General features: G+C 41.4%; 1 protein-coding gene across 1 annotated transcript in view; it reads left to right on the top strand.

The window, feature by feature from the left end:
* The window catches only part of LOC139697481 (trithorax group protein osa-like), a 477,855-nt gene that overhangs the window by 451,578 nt on the left and 8,429 nt on the right, over positions 1 to 17,848 (top strand). The window contains exon 6 of the mRNA XM_071596207.1: positions 13,186 to 13,628. Coding sequence (XP_071452308.1) covers positions 13,186 to 13,628 — 443 coding nt within the window. The remainder of the gene's footprint in view (positions 1 to 13,185; positions 13,629 to 17,848) is intronic.

Here is a 17,848-nt window from a genome sequence, read left to right as displayed (position 1 = left end):
ATCGTGAATCTAAAGGTCGCGAACCTCTCGATCGCTGCATTCTCATCTCTGACTCAGTTGCCCTTGGAGGAAAAAAAGAATAGCGTACCCTTGCGAGGTAGAGACCCAGAATTGCCTGTAGAAACCCTGTGCCTATAGTACCAGCTATCCTGCTGAATACCTTCTTTGTTGTTATGTCTCGCAATATGATTCAATTGGGGGAGGCATAGGAATAAGCCGTCGTCTTATGGTCGGTTGCCTTCTTAGCACGCTAAAGAGCCCCGCTCACTCATTAATCGTCTCCTCGCTCTTTCCATCGTTTTTATGCAACGGAGAGTCTTGTGGAAGTAAAGGGGCCAGAAAGAGGTGGGTTAGAGCAGTGGAGGGGGGGTGAGGCGGTAAACGAGTGCTCGAGCCGCGATCTCGTGATCCACGAGGCTTTTCGAGGCGAAGGAGGGATCAATCATCCACACGGGGGACTTTGTGTGCTCTCCGTGATGGCGCGCCGTGGTGTTTTTGAAGGCCTGTAATCGCTTGTTTGTTAGCCGACGGAGTATTTCGATCGCCTACCCTTTTCTATCCTACGCTTTCCAGCCCACCCCTCCTCGGGATCCCCTCCACTCCCTACTTCCTTCCCGGGTTCCCATCTCCCCTCATCCCGCCTGTTTGGCGCTTCTATCTCTGTTCGTTTTATACGCCATCCGTCGTGATTGTCTAATTAATGACGAGATGTTAACGGTCGGACAAAGCCCCGCGGCGGTCCTCGTGGTCCATCCCCCACTCCTTCCTCCTCCCATTTTCTCAATGTACCAACCCCTCTCTATCTTGCTATCTCTTTTTCACTCTCTTTCTCACTCTCTTTTCATCCCATTGCGCGACCTGTTCCTTTTTTTCTGTCAAAATAATTCTTCTCGAAATGGTGGCGTTAAATTACAGGCAGTAAATCCATGGCTCTTTAATCGCCTTCGGAGCCATGGCCACAGTTAAATAATCTCTCGTTCATTTCTCCTGATGCAGATTGGATTCATGTCTCGGGACGACGGTTTTGCGTTTCCTCTCCTCTCCTTCACACCCATTCCCTCCCCCTCCTCCCCCCCCCACACCGCTCACTCCTCTTCTCTCGCCATCCCTAATCCCCCCTCGACCCCCTCCCGGCTCATCACCCGAGCCCTACCGCCTCTCACAAAAAGCTCGAGCAAAAAGCGACGATGTGTGATCGTTCTCTGATGCATGCATTACCTATGCGTTGTAACTTGTGTGACAGCATGTTTATTGGGATTTCTTTTAGTGATATCGTTGAGGTCATAATAACTCGCGCTTCGTCGTCGATGGCAGTCATAACCCAGTAAGCATGAGGTATTTATTTGCTCGCCGGTTCTCATTTTGCCATTAATTAGACATCAGGGGTTCTACCCTAAAATTAGTGCGGTACCATAGATTTTCCTTCTTATGGTCTCATTGAAGTACGTAATATGTAGCATACTATTACGAATTAAAATTTGAACATATTATGATCGAATCTCGGAAGAAGTACTCTAACATAGTTCTCAGCTTCAATGAAGAAGATTCTTCAGCTGCTCAGAACTGTGGATGTATACATTCCTATATATTTACAATGTCATAGTACACGGTTGGAAGATTTATAATTTGTAGCCTAAGAAAGACTTGATCATAGAATCGATATTTGCAGTGCTCATTGCTGTGCTTTGCTGTTTCTTAATTCCATCAGTTAATCCTATTAGTCCTATTATCCTACACTCAAAAATTCCGTCGATATATTCTTATCCTGAAATGTTACCGTCAAATAAAGGGAATCTTGAATTATGCGCATAAGCATTTAAGTAATATCAATTAACCGCTGCTTATTTGGACAGTAAGTCCTGGTACGGAAGGATTCACAAAATAAATATTGTTTGAAATGAGCTTTTGTAAATTAAATCATTACTCCATTAATGATTAAGTTCTTTCATTTAAATTCCACCATCTTAATGGATTTTTAGATTCCAATTTCCGTCTTTTTCTCGGTTTCCTTTTAATATTAAAATATCAGCTGAGAGATATTAAACAAAAAGGTATTTATTTAAATCTAGCAGTACTATTTGGTAAAAGTAGCCGTTCCTTTAACTGGGCACTAGCAGTGCACTTTTCGTGTTCGACGTCGTTTGTGGGATTGGACCTTTTAGAATGGTCCTGGTGAAATGAGTTTTCCCTCTCACGTGTAAGGAAAAAACATCAGAGCGAACGTATGAGAAAAATATTACTTTCTTTGTTCTATTTTTAGTGCGTAATCGTTTTCACAACGGAAACACAAATGGTCATAAGGAAATGGCTTTGTGCTACTTCCTGCAGTTTCTTATATAGCTAGACCCACGATGCGTGTTGTATTAGATATAATAGTGACTCGGGAGATTAGTCACCCCCGGTATATCTTACTCTTGAAATATATTTCAGATTTAATTCAATAGTTAAAGTAAGTTTCAGTTAAATTAAACGGCGTGTATTGCTAATGCCTTTATAAAATTAATATACGGGGAAAGAATTATTTACCGTTGTGAAAAAAGAATGGTTTACTCATAATTAATATCACCTCGAAGCTCGGCCTCTTGTGATCACCGACATTTTGTAAGCTGAGGACAGCCCGGAATTGACTGATCCTGAATGTTAAAAAGCGAACCAGATTCGTCTGACGAAGTAAAAAAATTATAGGAGTTAATCTTCTTATATTGCGCTATCGTTTAGGTTTGGTAATATCAACCACGTATCGAGTGCTGTTTCCTAAAGTCAACTCTTACTGCATGTTGCACCATACTTTTACTACCTTTCACTTAGCAGGTGATCAGCGTTCCAACTAGATTATTACTCCGAACGACAGAAAATATGAGTATGCAATAATCCCACCTCCTAAATTTTCATGATGTACCAAGAAACTACGGGAGACGCCGCAACATTAACTTTTGACGGAGTCATCCGCTTATATGCTTTTTTATGATACAGTCAAAATAAAAACCATCCCATAAAATTTTCTCTGACATGCCCTGTCAGTTTTAAATATTTAATTTAAACAGTAGGAATTGTAATCCCTTTGTATTCAATTGACGGCTGAATGAAATATGCAATGCAAAAGTTGTCCTGAGATAACAGTGTAAATCCTTTAATGAAGGATATTACCTCGAGTGATTAGCGTTAATGTTATAATCATCCCATGTTGAATCAGATACAGTAAATTGGAAACTGCTGGGAAATTGATTGCGGCAATTAAAGATCAAATATAGTATTGTTTCGGTATTACGTATGACGTTTAACAAATGTAATTTAAACTTAGGGCTTATCAGTTTAATGGTACGTTTTTTATTTATACTTTTTTGAATGTAATATTCATGTTGAATTATTCAAGAGACATTTATTTGTGCTCTTCACACTATGATATGTCATCTTGTGACAGTTATTGTTTTTAAATATCAGGTGAAGTCGCCTTGTAAGCTCACTGCATTTCCGAAGTGCCCCGATTTCCTAATTTCTTTAAAGAGTTGTATCAATTTTTCATGAAATGATAAAAAAACTGGCACTGACTTGATTGTTTAAATAAAAAGGTAATGCGGCCTCTCAAATCGAGTAATAGTTTTGTATTGCAGAGTGCGCTCCCAATTTCATCGAAACACTACGCATTGCCACTCATTCCACTCACCATTCAGTCTATTAGATTTCTTTATTCATTTACTGCAGCATATTTTTTCAACTACGTTTCACAGATCGTGAGCTTCGCGTTTTACTTTTCATTTACACATATCTGCTCCGTCAATTCAGCCCTTCCTCTCACCACCCAATGAATTACTTCGGGACCGATGAAATATCAGTCCACATCTCTCCCCTTCCCTTCGCTTTATATCTGTTTATTACTCACGACTCCCCGCCTCAAAACAACCCCAGCGGTCTACCCCCCTCTCTCTCTGTCTCTCGATCATCAACTCCTATCTCCCCACGCCGTCCCCACGACATTTCCCCTACTCAATCCAATCCAGAACGCACACGAACCCAACCCCAGAACTCCCTCCAACCCACCCTCCGCCATCACACCTCAAATCCAATTTGCTTTGTGGTAACATACACACACGCACAGAAATTCACACAGGCACCCTAAAGAAAGGAGGAACAGGAAGGTTGGGGAGACCCTTCCGTCGTCGTCCTTCCATTCCCTTTACCCACTGCCTCCCTCCCCTCCCCCCACTCTCCCTCGTGTGGTCCTCCTCCGGCATTAAAAAGGGTGATTTACGTTTCCCTTTACATAACTCATGCCAAAAGGTGCGCGCGATATTAAAACGCAGCCGTCGGCATAATCCGTGTTGAGATTGCGTCTGTGGGTTTGAAATACACTTCTTTCATTCTCCATCTCCTCTAAACCTCAGCGGAGTCTCCCCTTCCCCTCTCCTCACTTTTCTTGTTGAATCTCGCGAGCCTGTCCTACTGCGAGGAAGTTAATCCATTATCTTTGGGGAATTCAACCCTTGATGTTAAGTCTCTATTCTTGGCTCATAAGCCAGTTTAAATATTCCTTATGGGGAGATTTTTCAAGTAATTCCCTAATGTTGGCACTTATTGGTAATTTTCAATAATATCAAAGTCCTTTTTCATCCACAGATCTTAAAGCACGGCCGGTTACCATCTCTCGTCAATCTTCGATGATGGCGCGCTAAATACATAAGCCCATTTATTTTTTGCTATTCTATATATTTATTTATTTTGAATTAGTCCGAAAACAGCGCTTCGACCTTCACATCGGATTTTGAACATTGATATAACAATTTGACAATTACGACACCCTTGACACCCAAGCCCTAGGTGGAGGAAAAACCACCTAAGCGGGAATCGAACCTGCGACCTCTTTGAGTTGGCAGACGAGGACGTTACCCCGCCGACCACCTGGGCCGGCTAGTAGATATAGTAATATAGTTTCTCCTCGCTCTTTGTTCTGAATTCCATATTGGGCTTTGGAAATTTTACTGATTGTTAATTCCCATTTTATGTTCATCGCTGAGACTTTAAAATTATTTTGTTACTGAAATGGCATCCAAAGTAATTCAATTCAATTATAGTGTCACGTGAAGTTTTAAAGGGATAAAGAATAGAACTCCAACTTCGGTCTGATATAATCTTCCATAAAAGTAATGAATAACGTAGTAGAATTGCGAAATCCGAATAAAATTGAAACCATCAATCTCTGGATTGGTTTGTGGTACTCTTTCGAGCTACCCTTTTACTCGTAGATTTATTCATTCTTTCATGTCTAGCGCTTAAGTCTCTATCATCTTAACCTCATTATCCATCATTCCCCCAGTTTAGAATTCCTCTTTAATTAATTCTCTCTATGATTATACCCATATTCATCTTTAACAAATCATTGTGCCTCAGGATGAGACCAGTTCCACAAAATTAATATACGAGTATCTTATATATTCTCGTAATGAATAGTTTCTGCATCATTATGCCTCGTATTCCTTACTACACTCTTAGGTGTGATGTGACAGCCAATCAGTTCGTCCAATAAGGAGTGAAAAAATTTTGAGATAATCTAGTCGTTGAAATTTGAATACAGCCTTTGCGAAATCTTGGTTGACATTCTAGGGATTTCCAATGTTGCTTTATTTGCTAATGGAATGTGGGTAAAAGGGTTATCGCCTAACGATTACAAATGTTATTGTGGCAATGAAAATAATTTAGTCCTGAACGTTGCCTGAGGGACGAAACGGAATGGGCACGACTTGTTAGAAAGCAAGGAATGACGTGACGGAGTGGGTCTCTTCGCTGGTGAATCACACGAGGACGGAGAGAGGGCGTTCGCCGGTGAGCTCCGTTGCGGGATCCCGGCGATATCAGTGGCGGCGCGGCGCCCCGCCGTGCCGCCGCTGAAGGAAGGCATGGTGGCGCGTGGAAGATAGGAAGGCTTTGAGTGCCCTGCTCTCCATCCTGCCGAAAACGGGCACTCTCATCAGAGGAACTTTCCGATATCGATGAGAATGCATCTAATCCTTAGCAACCCAGATAAGCATTTTGCATATCTGTGAAATAACTCTTTTATCGGGGGTCGAATACCCGTGTGTCTACCTTACCTTGTTAGGGAATAAATATTCCAAAATGGCAATTCATCTGGAAATGATTGAAAGGGTGTTTCAAGTAATTTTTGAAATTAAAGAAGATAATGACGCATTTTGTGATAAAACGATGTAATTTTTAGGCATCTCGCGTGAGACTACCTACAACCGTCTCAAATGGGCTAATAACTGATATAGGTAGAAGTGGGATTCCATTCACGATCATTGTTTGGAACTGGTACACCTTTCCAAAAGTCATGCAAAAAAGATAAGCCAAAAAATGGAAGGCCTAGAACATATGGAGACAAAATTAAAATTTTCTGTCGACGTATTGTGATTGCAAGACAAATTATCGGTTCATTCAAAGTGATATGTGATGTACCCGTATTGCCTTTCACGATGGGTAGATTTCGCTTCCTTTAACACTTCACTTTATTTTCCTCCATTTTTAATTATATCTTTCATGATTGGCTTCATAAACTGTTTGTCTTAGCTAGGATTGTGTGATGTATGAGCTGATTGGTGTGCATGAAATGTCGAGTTGCTAAGCACTGCGAGATAGATATGTGCGTCGAACCATCTTCCTTTTCTAATATCGAGCCTCAACGTAAAAAATATCTAGTGGATGAGGATATGGATTGAGAATATCCAGCAATACGGGGATTCCTCCATTTCCGGCAGAGTTCTTTCACTTATTAATCCAAAGATACGTCCAGGTCGGGGTGATGATTTTTCCGATGTGAAATGCCTGGTAATTGTGTGCATACCAGCTCATGGCTCCGCTTAAGTTTCAATTGTGGCATTTCTGGTATTTACTTTGATTTTTAATAACTAGCAGTTCCAGGAATATCGTCGCGTTCACTTGTGCATCAATATCGTCAGAGTGTAATGAAAGGGGATGAGATGCAAATCGTAATATTTACAATTCATTAGACTTCGCATCCTTAATATGAATACGATATAAAATGCGATATCGACACTTATGCGAAACCCAATTCAAATCGTACTCCATTGGTCAAAATTAGGACATGGCAGGGTCTTAGACTAAGCCAAGTCCCCAGCCACCCTCACCCCCCGCCTCGGCCACCCCTTCCCGGTAGACGAGGAACACATTGTACGAGTGCCTTCCAACGAATCCCTTCCGCCCTCCCCTCTCTCTGTCTCTCTCTCTCCCCTCCCCCGCACTCCTCACTCACCCTTCTTCTCCCTCCAGGCCTTCCCAACCCTCCCTATCCCCCCCCCTCCCCAACACCGTCTCGAGGCATCAATCACTCCTTTCCCAGTCTCCCCGAGTCTCCGTGTCAGAGCCCTTTATCCAAAGGATTAATACATCAGTGGGGTGACCCCCGCCCCGTCGCCCCTCTCCTCACCCCCTCTCTCCCCGTGCTCACCTCCTCATCCTTATCCCCACCATTCTCCCCACCCCGGCCTCCCGGCCGCCGTCCAGGATACCAGCCAACAGAAACAAGGGGGTGAGTGGGAGATACAGAGGAGGGATAGGTGGTGAGGGAGTTGGGAGGATCCCTGACGGGAGTGAAGGGGAGACAAGGTGAATAGGGGCGTGCGTAGGGGGTTTGAGAATGAGCCCACACCAGAACAGGGAGCGGGGGAAGATGTGGGTGCCAAGGAGGGAGAGGATGATGATGAGGTTTTAATATTTCGCGGTTCTTGGTGGAAAACGAAGTGACGGCTGAATTCGCGGCGCGAATTGCTTCTCCCCGTTGGTGAATGTAGTCGCGTTTTTTGAGAACAGATGGACATGTAGCTGCCCGGGTATGGAGTGCACCGATGCGTTTTTCTCCTTTACCCTGATGCGATGGGAAAATGTCGCAGCAGAAGAAGAGTATTTCTGAAAAATATTGGGTGTTAGTTTTTAGATATCGGCGGCTCCTTCATGGAGAAAGGAACCCCATTGTGGGGTGCTCATTAATCGCGGGAGAAGGTTGTCCGCAATAAATAAACATAATGATGGAGTCATTACTTTTTGCGTCGAAATAGGGATAATTCGGCCCAATCTTACATTTAACCGCATTCTAAATTTTATTAACGAAAACGACAGTCGGAAACACGGGAGATTATTTTATTTGATATTCGAAAGGTCTGTCTGTTCGTCATTGGTAAACTGTCGGGTTCATATCTTTCTGAAGGTCTTTCCGATTTTGTAAATGGTATGGATAAATTATTTTATTTTACTCACAATATTTATTCCTAGGGTATCAGAAATTGATGCATTCGCGACTTTGAAATTTTCTCATTCCCAACATAATCCACTTGGTCCTAGTGTAATAGTGCAGAATAACTACAGATATCATCAGTGTCATACTTCAGTTTTCAGTCTATATCATCTGATGTGATTCAGTGCCACCACAAAATAATATATTCCATTCCTTACATGAAGCATTCTCATAATACCCTTCTGATGCCAAAGAAAATAGTATGAATCATTTTTTCAAATAAACTTCGTAATATTCATGTTGAAAATTTAATTCTAATTCCCAATATTTTTTATTATTTCGAAATACCAAGATGTTTCCAGTTCATAGAGGAAAATTAAACCTGTTAAAAGGGCAACAAGTGATAATGGACATATTCCACTTGGGTGCCATTATTTACAGGTTGGCGTATGTTATTATTATTATTTATATTCTGTGTAACTGACTAAAATTTTCGATAAAATAAAGCAATCTTCTCTACATAAAATAAAAACTTGTTGCCTCCGTGTAACAATTAATGATGCTTGACCATACAATTTGTATGAAGTCAAATAAGTTATTTCAACCATGGCACTAAGCATACGTATTGAGAGAGTAAGAGTGGGCACTCGTACGCACGCTGAGTTTCGCGAAATGCAGGTGCAAAACTTTTAATTCACTAGTCTTTGAAAGCTTCGTAAAAGCAAAGCGAAATCTATGCGAGCGGCAGCCATCTCGACTTTGAACAAAACTCTCGAGGGCTTATTTCATTAAGTGAAGTGCAGCTTGGGGCGAGAATACAAAGTACAGCGACCCCTAGATGCATGCGAAATCACTTGGTACCGTTTGCCCGGAGTATTTGTAAAGACTGAAAGGAATTGGCGGGCGAAGTGGGGAAAGGGGAGGATCCATGATGCAGGCTGATTTCCCATTCGGTAAGAATATATATATATATATATATATATATATATATATATATATATATATATATATATATATATATATATATATATGTGTGTGTATATATATATATATATATATATATATATGTGTATATATATATATATATATGTATGTATATATATATATATATACTATATATATATATATATATCATGTAAATGGACAGCTAAAAAACCTCAGTTTCCTTAAAAGTCTTGGGAAAGCAATTGTAAACATTGCCTGTGCATTTTTGGGCGTGCGCCACTCGTTAAGAAATCTTTAACCCAAGTCCGTAAGAAAGAGCTTAGAGTGGTTACTCATGGTAAGTTTAAGAATGTTTCGAGTCGTGGATTTAGTTTTTAGATCGTTAACGTCTGAGGGATTTATCCACCCGCGCCGAAGACACCGCAGCTTAGCTTAGCTTTTAGCAACATGCAGCTTAGCTTTTAGTACTTTACTTCGTAGAGAAGTACATAACTTAGCTTCGAGACAAATATTGCACCTAATCTACTATCCTTTCGAGACCTTGTGAGATAAGAAATAAAACTAACTTAGTTACCGTAATATTTAGTTGGACGTCTCCTGAAGACATGATGAACGTGTCAATAAAACTATATTAATGAAGGTTTTAAATAAAATCCTTTACGTATGGAGAAATTCCGTTCAAAGCTCTCATCAGCACATCATTTCGATGTAGCTTCCTTGAAAATGAAGTCGGAAAGGAAAGTAGTGGCATTTGATAAGTGGTGCCTACGGAATTCTCGCGCTGATTTCTCTGTTGTTGAGTGAGGAAGAGCGAAAGCTGGATGGAAAGCGAGAAATATGGTAAGAATTCATATATCACAGTCTGCGTTTGTTTCCACCCCATCCCATTTTGTAGTACCACTCGTATTAATTACTAGCTTTTCCAAGAAAGTTAAGAGGCGAGTGAGTCGAGAGTGGAGAATCAAGGCATGGATTCTGGTGAGAAAAATGTGGACCAAAACTTTTTCTTCGGTTGGAAAGAGGAGAAGTCACTGAAGGGCATTGGGTTTAATTTATTGTGGCCGGAGTCTGAGATTTTTCCTTTCTAAGTTTTAACCAATAACGCTATTTTCAATGTAAACAGTTCAAGATATTTTTTTTCGGAGGTTAGTAGAAAAAGTAGTCGTTACAACCAAAAAGTGGCCACCCGTGATGCGAAGAGCGTGTGGCTAACCCGTTTGTGGAAATTGCCTTGATTGAAGGTTGTGGATTCCAATCTTTTCTCATTCGTCACTTTTAATTAGTTATGTAGACTTCATCAGGATATATGGTTTGGAATTTTGATTTTCTTAGAAGTACATTACAATCCAATGGCCACTCCAAGAAATCTATGTAGATTTATGTAATTATATGTATTAGTTAGCGTATTATCCCTCTGTAAAGAATAAGAACAATAACATATTTATCCTTGTTGAAAATGTTTTTGGTAAAACTGGTTTTTCATTACCTTCTGGACTTCTCAAACATGCATTTATAATTTCAGCATTTTTATGCATTGCATCAATTGCATATGAATATCTACTGTTTTTTCATATTTTAATGCATGCATAGTAATTTTGATAGAGCTGCATTTGGAATAGTTTGAGGGTATTCTTTTCGTGTGCTTAACCTTATACAGGTGGAGCAGAATGAACTTTCTGATTGGACGGATGATTTGTAAAAAAACAACCAACATCATTTAAAAAGGTTGTTATTTCTGAAACCTACATCCAATGCCATTTTATTTCCATAAGAATTTAAAAATTATTTCATCCAGGTGACGACCTTGGTGAGCGATGCACATGTTGATTCGTTCGAAAAAAGTTTTCGAAAACTCTTCTCGGCATATCTTGCGTTATTCCAGCGATGACATCTGTAATTGCCTCCTTAAGAGCTTCCAAGATCCTTGGTTGAACTTTGTAAACCTCAACTTTGAGATGTTCCCAAAGAAAAAAATCACATGGGCTTAAATCCGAGGAGCAAGGGGGTAATGGAGCATCCCCTCGTAAGGAGATCAGGCGGCTAGGAAATTGTTCTTGCAGGATTTGGCTTGAACGACGGGCGGTTTGAGCCGTGGCACCATACTGTTGCAACAAAAAGGCTACTGTGTCATATTCGTTGCCATTCTCTTCCATTTTGGGGAGTAAAAAGTTCTCCAGCATCTCACAATAGCGCACAGAGTTCACAGTAACAGTTAAACCTCTAGATTCAAAAAGTAAGGCTCAATAATGCCTATGGAGCGCACAACGCACCAAACTGTCACTTTGGGGCTATGTAGAGGTCTGGGGTGAAGTTTGTGAGGGTTGTCAGTGGCCCAGTAACGAAAATTTTGCTTATTTACTGAGCCGGAGAGGTGAAAATGCGCTTCACCGCTAGACCACAGAATAGTATCGGGTTGCACAGAGGTTAAGATTGCATTGCTAGCGTCTGTACATTTCGCCCGCTCTTTTGAACTCAATTTTTTGAACAACCATCATCTTCTATGGGTGTAAGTGAAGGTCAGAGTGTAAAATTCACCTTACTGTTCTGAGCGATATTCCAAGAGCAGCAGCATGTTTCCGCGCAGAGCGCGATGGAGACTGTTCAATTGACGCCCTCACTGCCCCCGTGTTTTCAGGTGTCCGCACACTTTTAGATCGCCCATCTGTTTTTCCAAGAGGTGCAGATCCTATCGCCCGCACACCAGTAATCCATGTCCTAATGGTTTAAGCGTCAAGTACCCTGTCATGACGGGTCAAACCAAACCGCCTGCGAAAAGCCCTCTGCGTCGCCACCATACTATCATTAATTTTTAAAGAACTTTTCTACGACAAAGCCTCGATGGTCACCAAACAATTGCATGGTAACTACTTAAAATGGCGTTTTTCCCCAAGCTAACGCCACTACTCCCACTCTGTTAATTTATCTGCGCGCTCTTCAGTGATTTTTAAAACCAGGGAGTCCATTCTGCTCCACCCTGTATATACCAGCATAACTTTGCACTGAAAAATAAATTTAAAAATTATACCCAAAAAGGAAAATTACCGACAGTCATTTTTTTACCACTACACGCCTATTGCATTACTTCCCTCCGCTAGTGAAACTTCAATCACCAACCACTGTGTTGTAATGTGAAACTCTTATTGTAAGTTCTCACGACTCTTGTACGATCCGCTGAATGTGAATCAACCTCGAAAATATAGAAATATATTTTCTTCCAACAGGTTTTCTTCGATTGACTGCGCGCATTAAAATGTTTATTTGGTTTAAGAAAATGTTTAACTGATTACTGGTTACGGTTTCAATCAAGTTTTAATTTGCTAATTGCAGGTTTTTCAAGATCGGTTACAGAATAAGGAATCGATCCATGAGTATATTTGCGCACATTTCGAGCAGAAATATGATAATATTTTTTAAATTTTTTATGTAGCCCTTCTGTTAATATTTGAGATATTTAGTGCTACTTTCGCGCTGAAGGAAATAAGAACCCATAAATATTTCGTTTGCAGATATTGCAAATGGCTTATTTAGACCCTACCAATTTCTGATATGAAGGTCGTCCTCGTGAATTTTATGCTTGTATGGCCATATGAATTCTTCTGTCACGATCCATGTAGTAGTCGGTTTGATATAAATATAACCATAATGACCATACATATCGTTAAATAACAGCATTCTTCTCTCTAATCTTTGAACTTCCTAATCCTCGTTTCAGTAGTTATTTAGAATTTTCGTTTTTAACAAGTTCTCTCCCTCCAGTAAAACGCTGATCTTATGGACGTACATTTAAAATAAATATTTTTTCATTACACAGCTAATTATAATCGCATCATTATTTCTTGTTTTAGCAAATCTCGTTTATCTTTAAAATGATGTAGTTATATCGCTCGATATGAGCTGAATCACTGTTTTGTGTTTGACTTTGAAAATGATGTGTAAAAATGCTCATTGCTATTAATGAAGATAACGCATTTTTATTAAGACTAAGAATGTTATTTTTCCAGATATATGAAATACCTTTATCCCTACGAGTGTGAGAAGCGTTCTCTGAGCACGCCAGCCGAGCTCCAGGCTGCCATCGACGGGAACAGGCGAGAGGGAAGGCGAAGCAGCAGCGGAGGCGTGGGTGGAGGCGGGGGCGGGGGCGGCGGCGGTGGCGGCGGGCCTTATAGCCCGTACGCGGAGATGGTACAGCGAAGCAACCACCACCACTCGCAAAGCCTTTCGCACCAGGGCAGCCCGCACCCCAGCATACCGCCGCACCACCACCACCACCTGCACCACCATTCGCCGGCAGCTGCCGCGGCTGCGGCCGCCGCCGCGGCTGCGGCTTTGCCCGCTCAGATGTCACCGCTGAGTCTTGTGACTTCAAGGCCCTTAGTCAACGGCAACGGTACGAGTAATCATCGTCATCAGGGGACCAATGAGAGCAGTCCTTTGGCCGGAGGTAGGCGGTCGGGAAAGGGCTCTTCCTTTGGTATTATTTTGTCTGCATGATGACTTGACCCTGACTAATCCTTCAGGAAGTTTTTCAATGTCTATCTACACATTGACTAACCCTCTTCCTTTTGCATATAACATTGTTTTAAATATATTGCGTATGATTTATTAACAATAGTTTACCGACCAAGGTAGATTGTTGATGGACGTAGGCAATAAGCACTGCCATGTTTCTAAAACCCGCCTATCACGAAACTCAATTTTCTGAGCCCATACAATGCAATGAATGATCCCTTTACTCCCAATCTCTTCCCCCCCCCCCGCTTCATTTTGTCCAATATTTTTTATCTTCACATCCCTCTACCCCGCTTACACAACATTCTCCCCGCTCTTACCGTCTGTAACATTCCATTCCTGCTTGAAATGCATTGTATTCAATTTTCCTGCCTTTCCCGACATTCTTCTAATAACCTTCTCTCTCCTACTAGCATTTCCTCTGTTTTTTGCTTCCTTTACGTCCATTTTATTTTTCCATTTTATTCCGCAACAAAAATTTCAAAATCTTCCAATCAACGCGTATCTTTTACGACCAAGTTTCGGAGCCATGGGGAACTACGTTCTAGCCTGTTTATCATAAGCTTCCCAAGATTAAAGTTTAAGAGCTCATGTATGAAAAGACCGGCAATACAAGATATATATATATATATATATATATATATATATATATATATAGTATTCTACATTCCTCTCGATTTGTGATCTCCTTATTGCAATGGCATCACGCGTGACTCTCCCATTCCTAAACCCAAACTGATAATTCCCTAAGTAATCATTTGCCCTACTCTCTATCGTTTTGTTGATGATCCTGAGAACAACTTTAGCTGCGTGGGATCTCAAACTTATTGTTCTGTAGTCCTCATACGATGTAGGCTTTACCTTTTTCGGAATAGGGACTGACACTGATCTCACAAAGTCTTCCGGCCAGATTTCTTTCTCATAGATACTACGAATCAGTCCATATAGACTCTCCCTCCCACATTTTCCTAAACCTTTTAGTAGTTCCGCAGGAATGTTGTCTACCCCCACGGTCTTATTTGCTTTTATCTCACTAAATGCCCTTTCTATCTCATCGTCGAGTATGTCTGGACGTAAGTTATCTTTCTATCCACCATGTTCTCTTTCTATGTCGAACCTTGTTGACCTAAGTTCTTTACCATACAGTCCTTCTATATATTCAATCTATCTCTCTTGGATCTTTTCTGTTTCAACTATTATCTTACCCGACTTATCTATAACTGTTGGCACATCTTCCCTTCTTACTTCCCGATAGTGATTTAACATTGCTGTATAGCGCACCAATTTCACCCTTCTGCAAACTTTCCATATTCGCGCACAGCGTCTACCACCATGCTTATTTTTCTTTATTTGTTGCCCGTCTCAATTTATTATTTAACTCTTTGTACTTCCTTTGCCTAACTCCATGTTTAATTTCTTCCATTTTTCTCTCATATATCTTTCTAATCATCACATCCTTGATCCCTGGTTTCCTTGCCCTTTTCCCATTAACAGTTCCCATGCGGCTTTATTAACGGCTTTCGATATCCCTTTGATGTGTACTGTGTATTTTTTCTCGATAGTACTCAGCTCTTTACCCTCATCCATGATTTTCTCTACAGCCTGCTGATACATCTTCCTAGTAAATCCATTTAATACTTCTGCATTCCATTTCCTAACCCGCCGTCCCTGCCTTTTCTTTTTTAAACGGAACGGACGCAACACTTCATTGCAAACAAATTGTGATCAGAGTCCCCATCTGCTCCCGGGAAGCTTTGCGAATTGATCACACTCTTCCCAAATCTTTGCCTGACCAGAATATAATCTAACTGATATCTTTCTGAGTTACCTGGCATTTTCCATGTATACCTGCGTCTTTTGTGATGACTAAACCCCGCTTTTTAACTCAATCGCTTTCTCCCCGCGGTCATTCCTCATACCTAAACGGGGATCGAGATGGTGCGGGGGCTAACGTACTGGCTTCCCACCCTGAGGGCGCGGGTTCAAATCCCGGCGGTGTTGAATATTTTTCAGAGGTATCTCGATCCCCACTTGAGGTGCTTTGTGGAGGGCACTTTGAGTGAGTACGCCGTCCGTCGGATGGGACGTTAAGCCGCGGACCCCTTGGCGCCTTTCGTAAAGAGTAGGCTAATGCCGACGCCGGGTTTCTCTCCACCCTTCATCCTTTCCTGTCCTTCCCCTATGGCGCAAATGACCTTAGCTGTCGGTCGCCTCCCCTCAAAACTACTACTACTCGTACCTAAACCCTACTCCCCTACCTTATCACCATCTCTTCTTTCACCTATCGTCGCATTCCAATCCCCCATCACTATCAAATGTTGCCCTGCAGAAACACACGGGATTGTGTCCTCTAACTGATCGTATATCCTATCGACTTCTGCCATCTTATGATTGCTTGGTGGCATGCATGCCTGACCATTGACCAAGTTCGTCGGTTCTGCTTTTATCTCTACCAGTAATATTCTATCCGTTGCTTGTTCTATGTTTACAACGCTTCTTCCTACCTATTTGTTCAAAATTATGGCAACCCTTCGTTTGATCTCGTTCCCGCCGCTGTTTATCATTCTATAACTATCACTCCAGTAATGCCCGCTATCCTTTTATCTCACCTCGCATAAACCTAAAATATCTGCATATATTTTATCTTTCCATCTCTCGCTTAATATTCTCATATTTTCCTGTCCTTAACGTTGTCCTAACATTCCTAGTTCCTATTCTAACTAAATTGGTCATTTTCTTCTGTGTCTTATGTCCTGCTTCTGTCGGTTTTCCCTTCCAAGAGTTTCGTGGGTTGACGACCGCGTCAGCCTTGCCTCCCCCGCCGCCGGGCACGACGCACGGCCAATTAGACCGAGTCCCGTAGTTGCCAGGACTCATATTCTCTATTTTGTCCATCATTATATTCTTTGGAATAATAATTGAGGTGTTTTCCCGTTACCTTCCTCAATAGTGTTTTAACGTGACACCATCACTCAATGGCCGCCCCACTGGGGTCAGACCCCTTTGCAGCCGCCTCACTGAGGAACAGACGCTACCTTTCGTCTGTCTCTTAACCTTCGACCTCTTTGGAATATGCCACCCTACGAGGAATTCTCATTGCTCTCACCAGCACAGCTATAGGGGTCATCGGAACGCACAAACCCTTCCATCACGTCAAGGTTGTAGTCCATGGGATATATATAAATACATACATACATACACACACACACACACACACACACACACATATATATATATACAAATATATAAAAACACAGATGTAGATTTTTAGAATATAGAGACACAAAGAAAGGACACTCACAATTTGTTATTTTACGTTTCGACAGCACGGCTGTCGTCTTCAGATTCTGAAGACGACAGCCGTGCTGTCGAAACGTAAAATAACAAATTGTGAGTGTCCTTTCTTTGTGTCTCTATATTCTAAAAATCTACATCTGTGTTTTTATATATTTGTGTGTCGCCGAAGAGCGTTCCATTTCGAAGATATTATATATATATATATATATATATATATATATATATATATATATATATATATATATACACACACACACACATACATACACATACATGGGTCCCGGTAGTCCAGGGGGTAGAGCGTTTTACTGCCGACCGGAGGGTCCCGGGTTCGATTCCCGGGCAAGGCACTCTGGGAACCTACAGCTCCACCCAAGCTAAAGTGATTTTTCGGGTACCAGGTCTTCCTGGGAAACCATAACCGGCGCAGAGAAAGGAACTGGCCCCCCTACCCTGATATGAGAATTTCACACGCCCTCGGGCTTAGTACTGGGTGAAGTCTACCATTACCTATCAAACCGACCTTCCGGTTGATTACTGTGTTTATGGTTATGGTTTAAACACATACATATATAAATATGAGGAAAAGGGATAGGAACACACATATAAAAGAAAACACAGGACAGGTGGGGAAGGCGGAATCGAGCAGATCACAAGTACAAAATTATTTCTTTGTCTGGGACTGTAACCATGGACCTTTTGACCTGCCGGGCCGATGTCCTAACCACTTATACAATGAAGGAAACGTAATTTACACTGATATCTGCGGGGGTTTATGCAACCTAGTATATCTCGGCCAAAGAATCGTGAAGTTTTTCTTGTTTGGAAATATGTATGTATATGTAGATTAGCAAA

Source organism: Hetaerina americana, unplaced genomic scaffold, assembly GCF_022747635.1.
Source record: "Hetaerina americana unplaced genomic scaffold, ioHetAmer1.1.p SCAF_1, whole genome shotgun sequence".
Lineage (NCBI taxonomy): Eukaryota > Metazoa > Arthropoda > Insecta > Odonata > Calopterygidae > Hetaerina > Hetaerina americana.
Note: the sequence above shows the minus strand (reverse complement) of the source record. Positions and strands in the feature narration are given on the sequence as shown.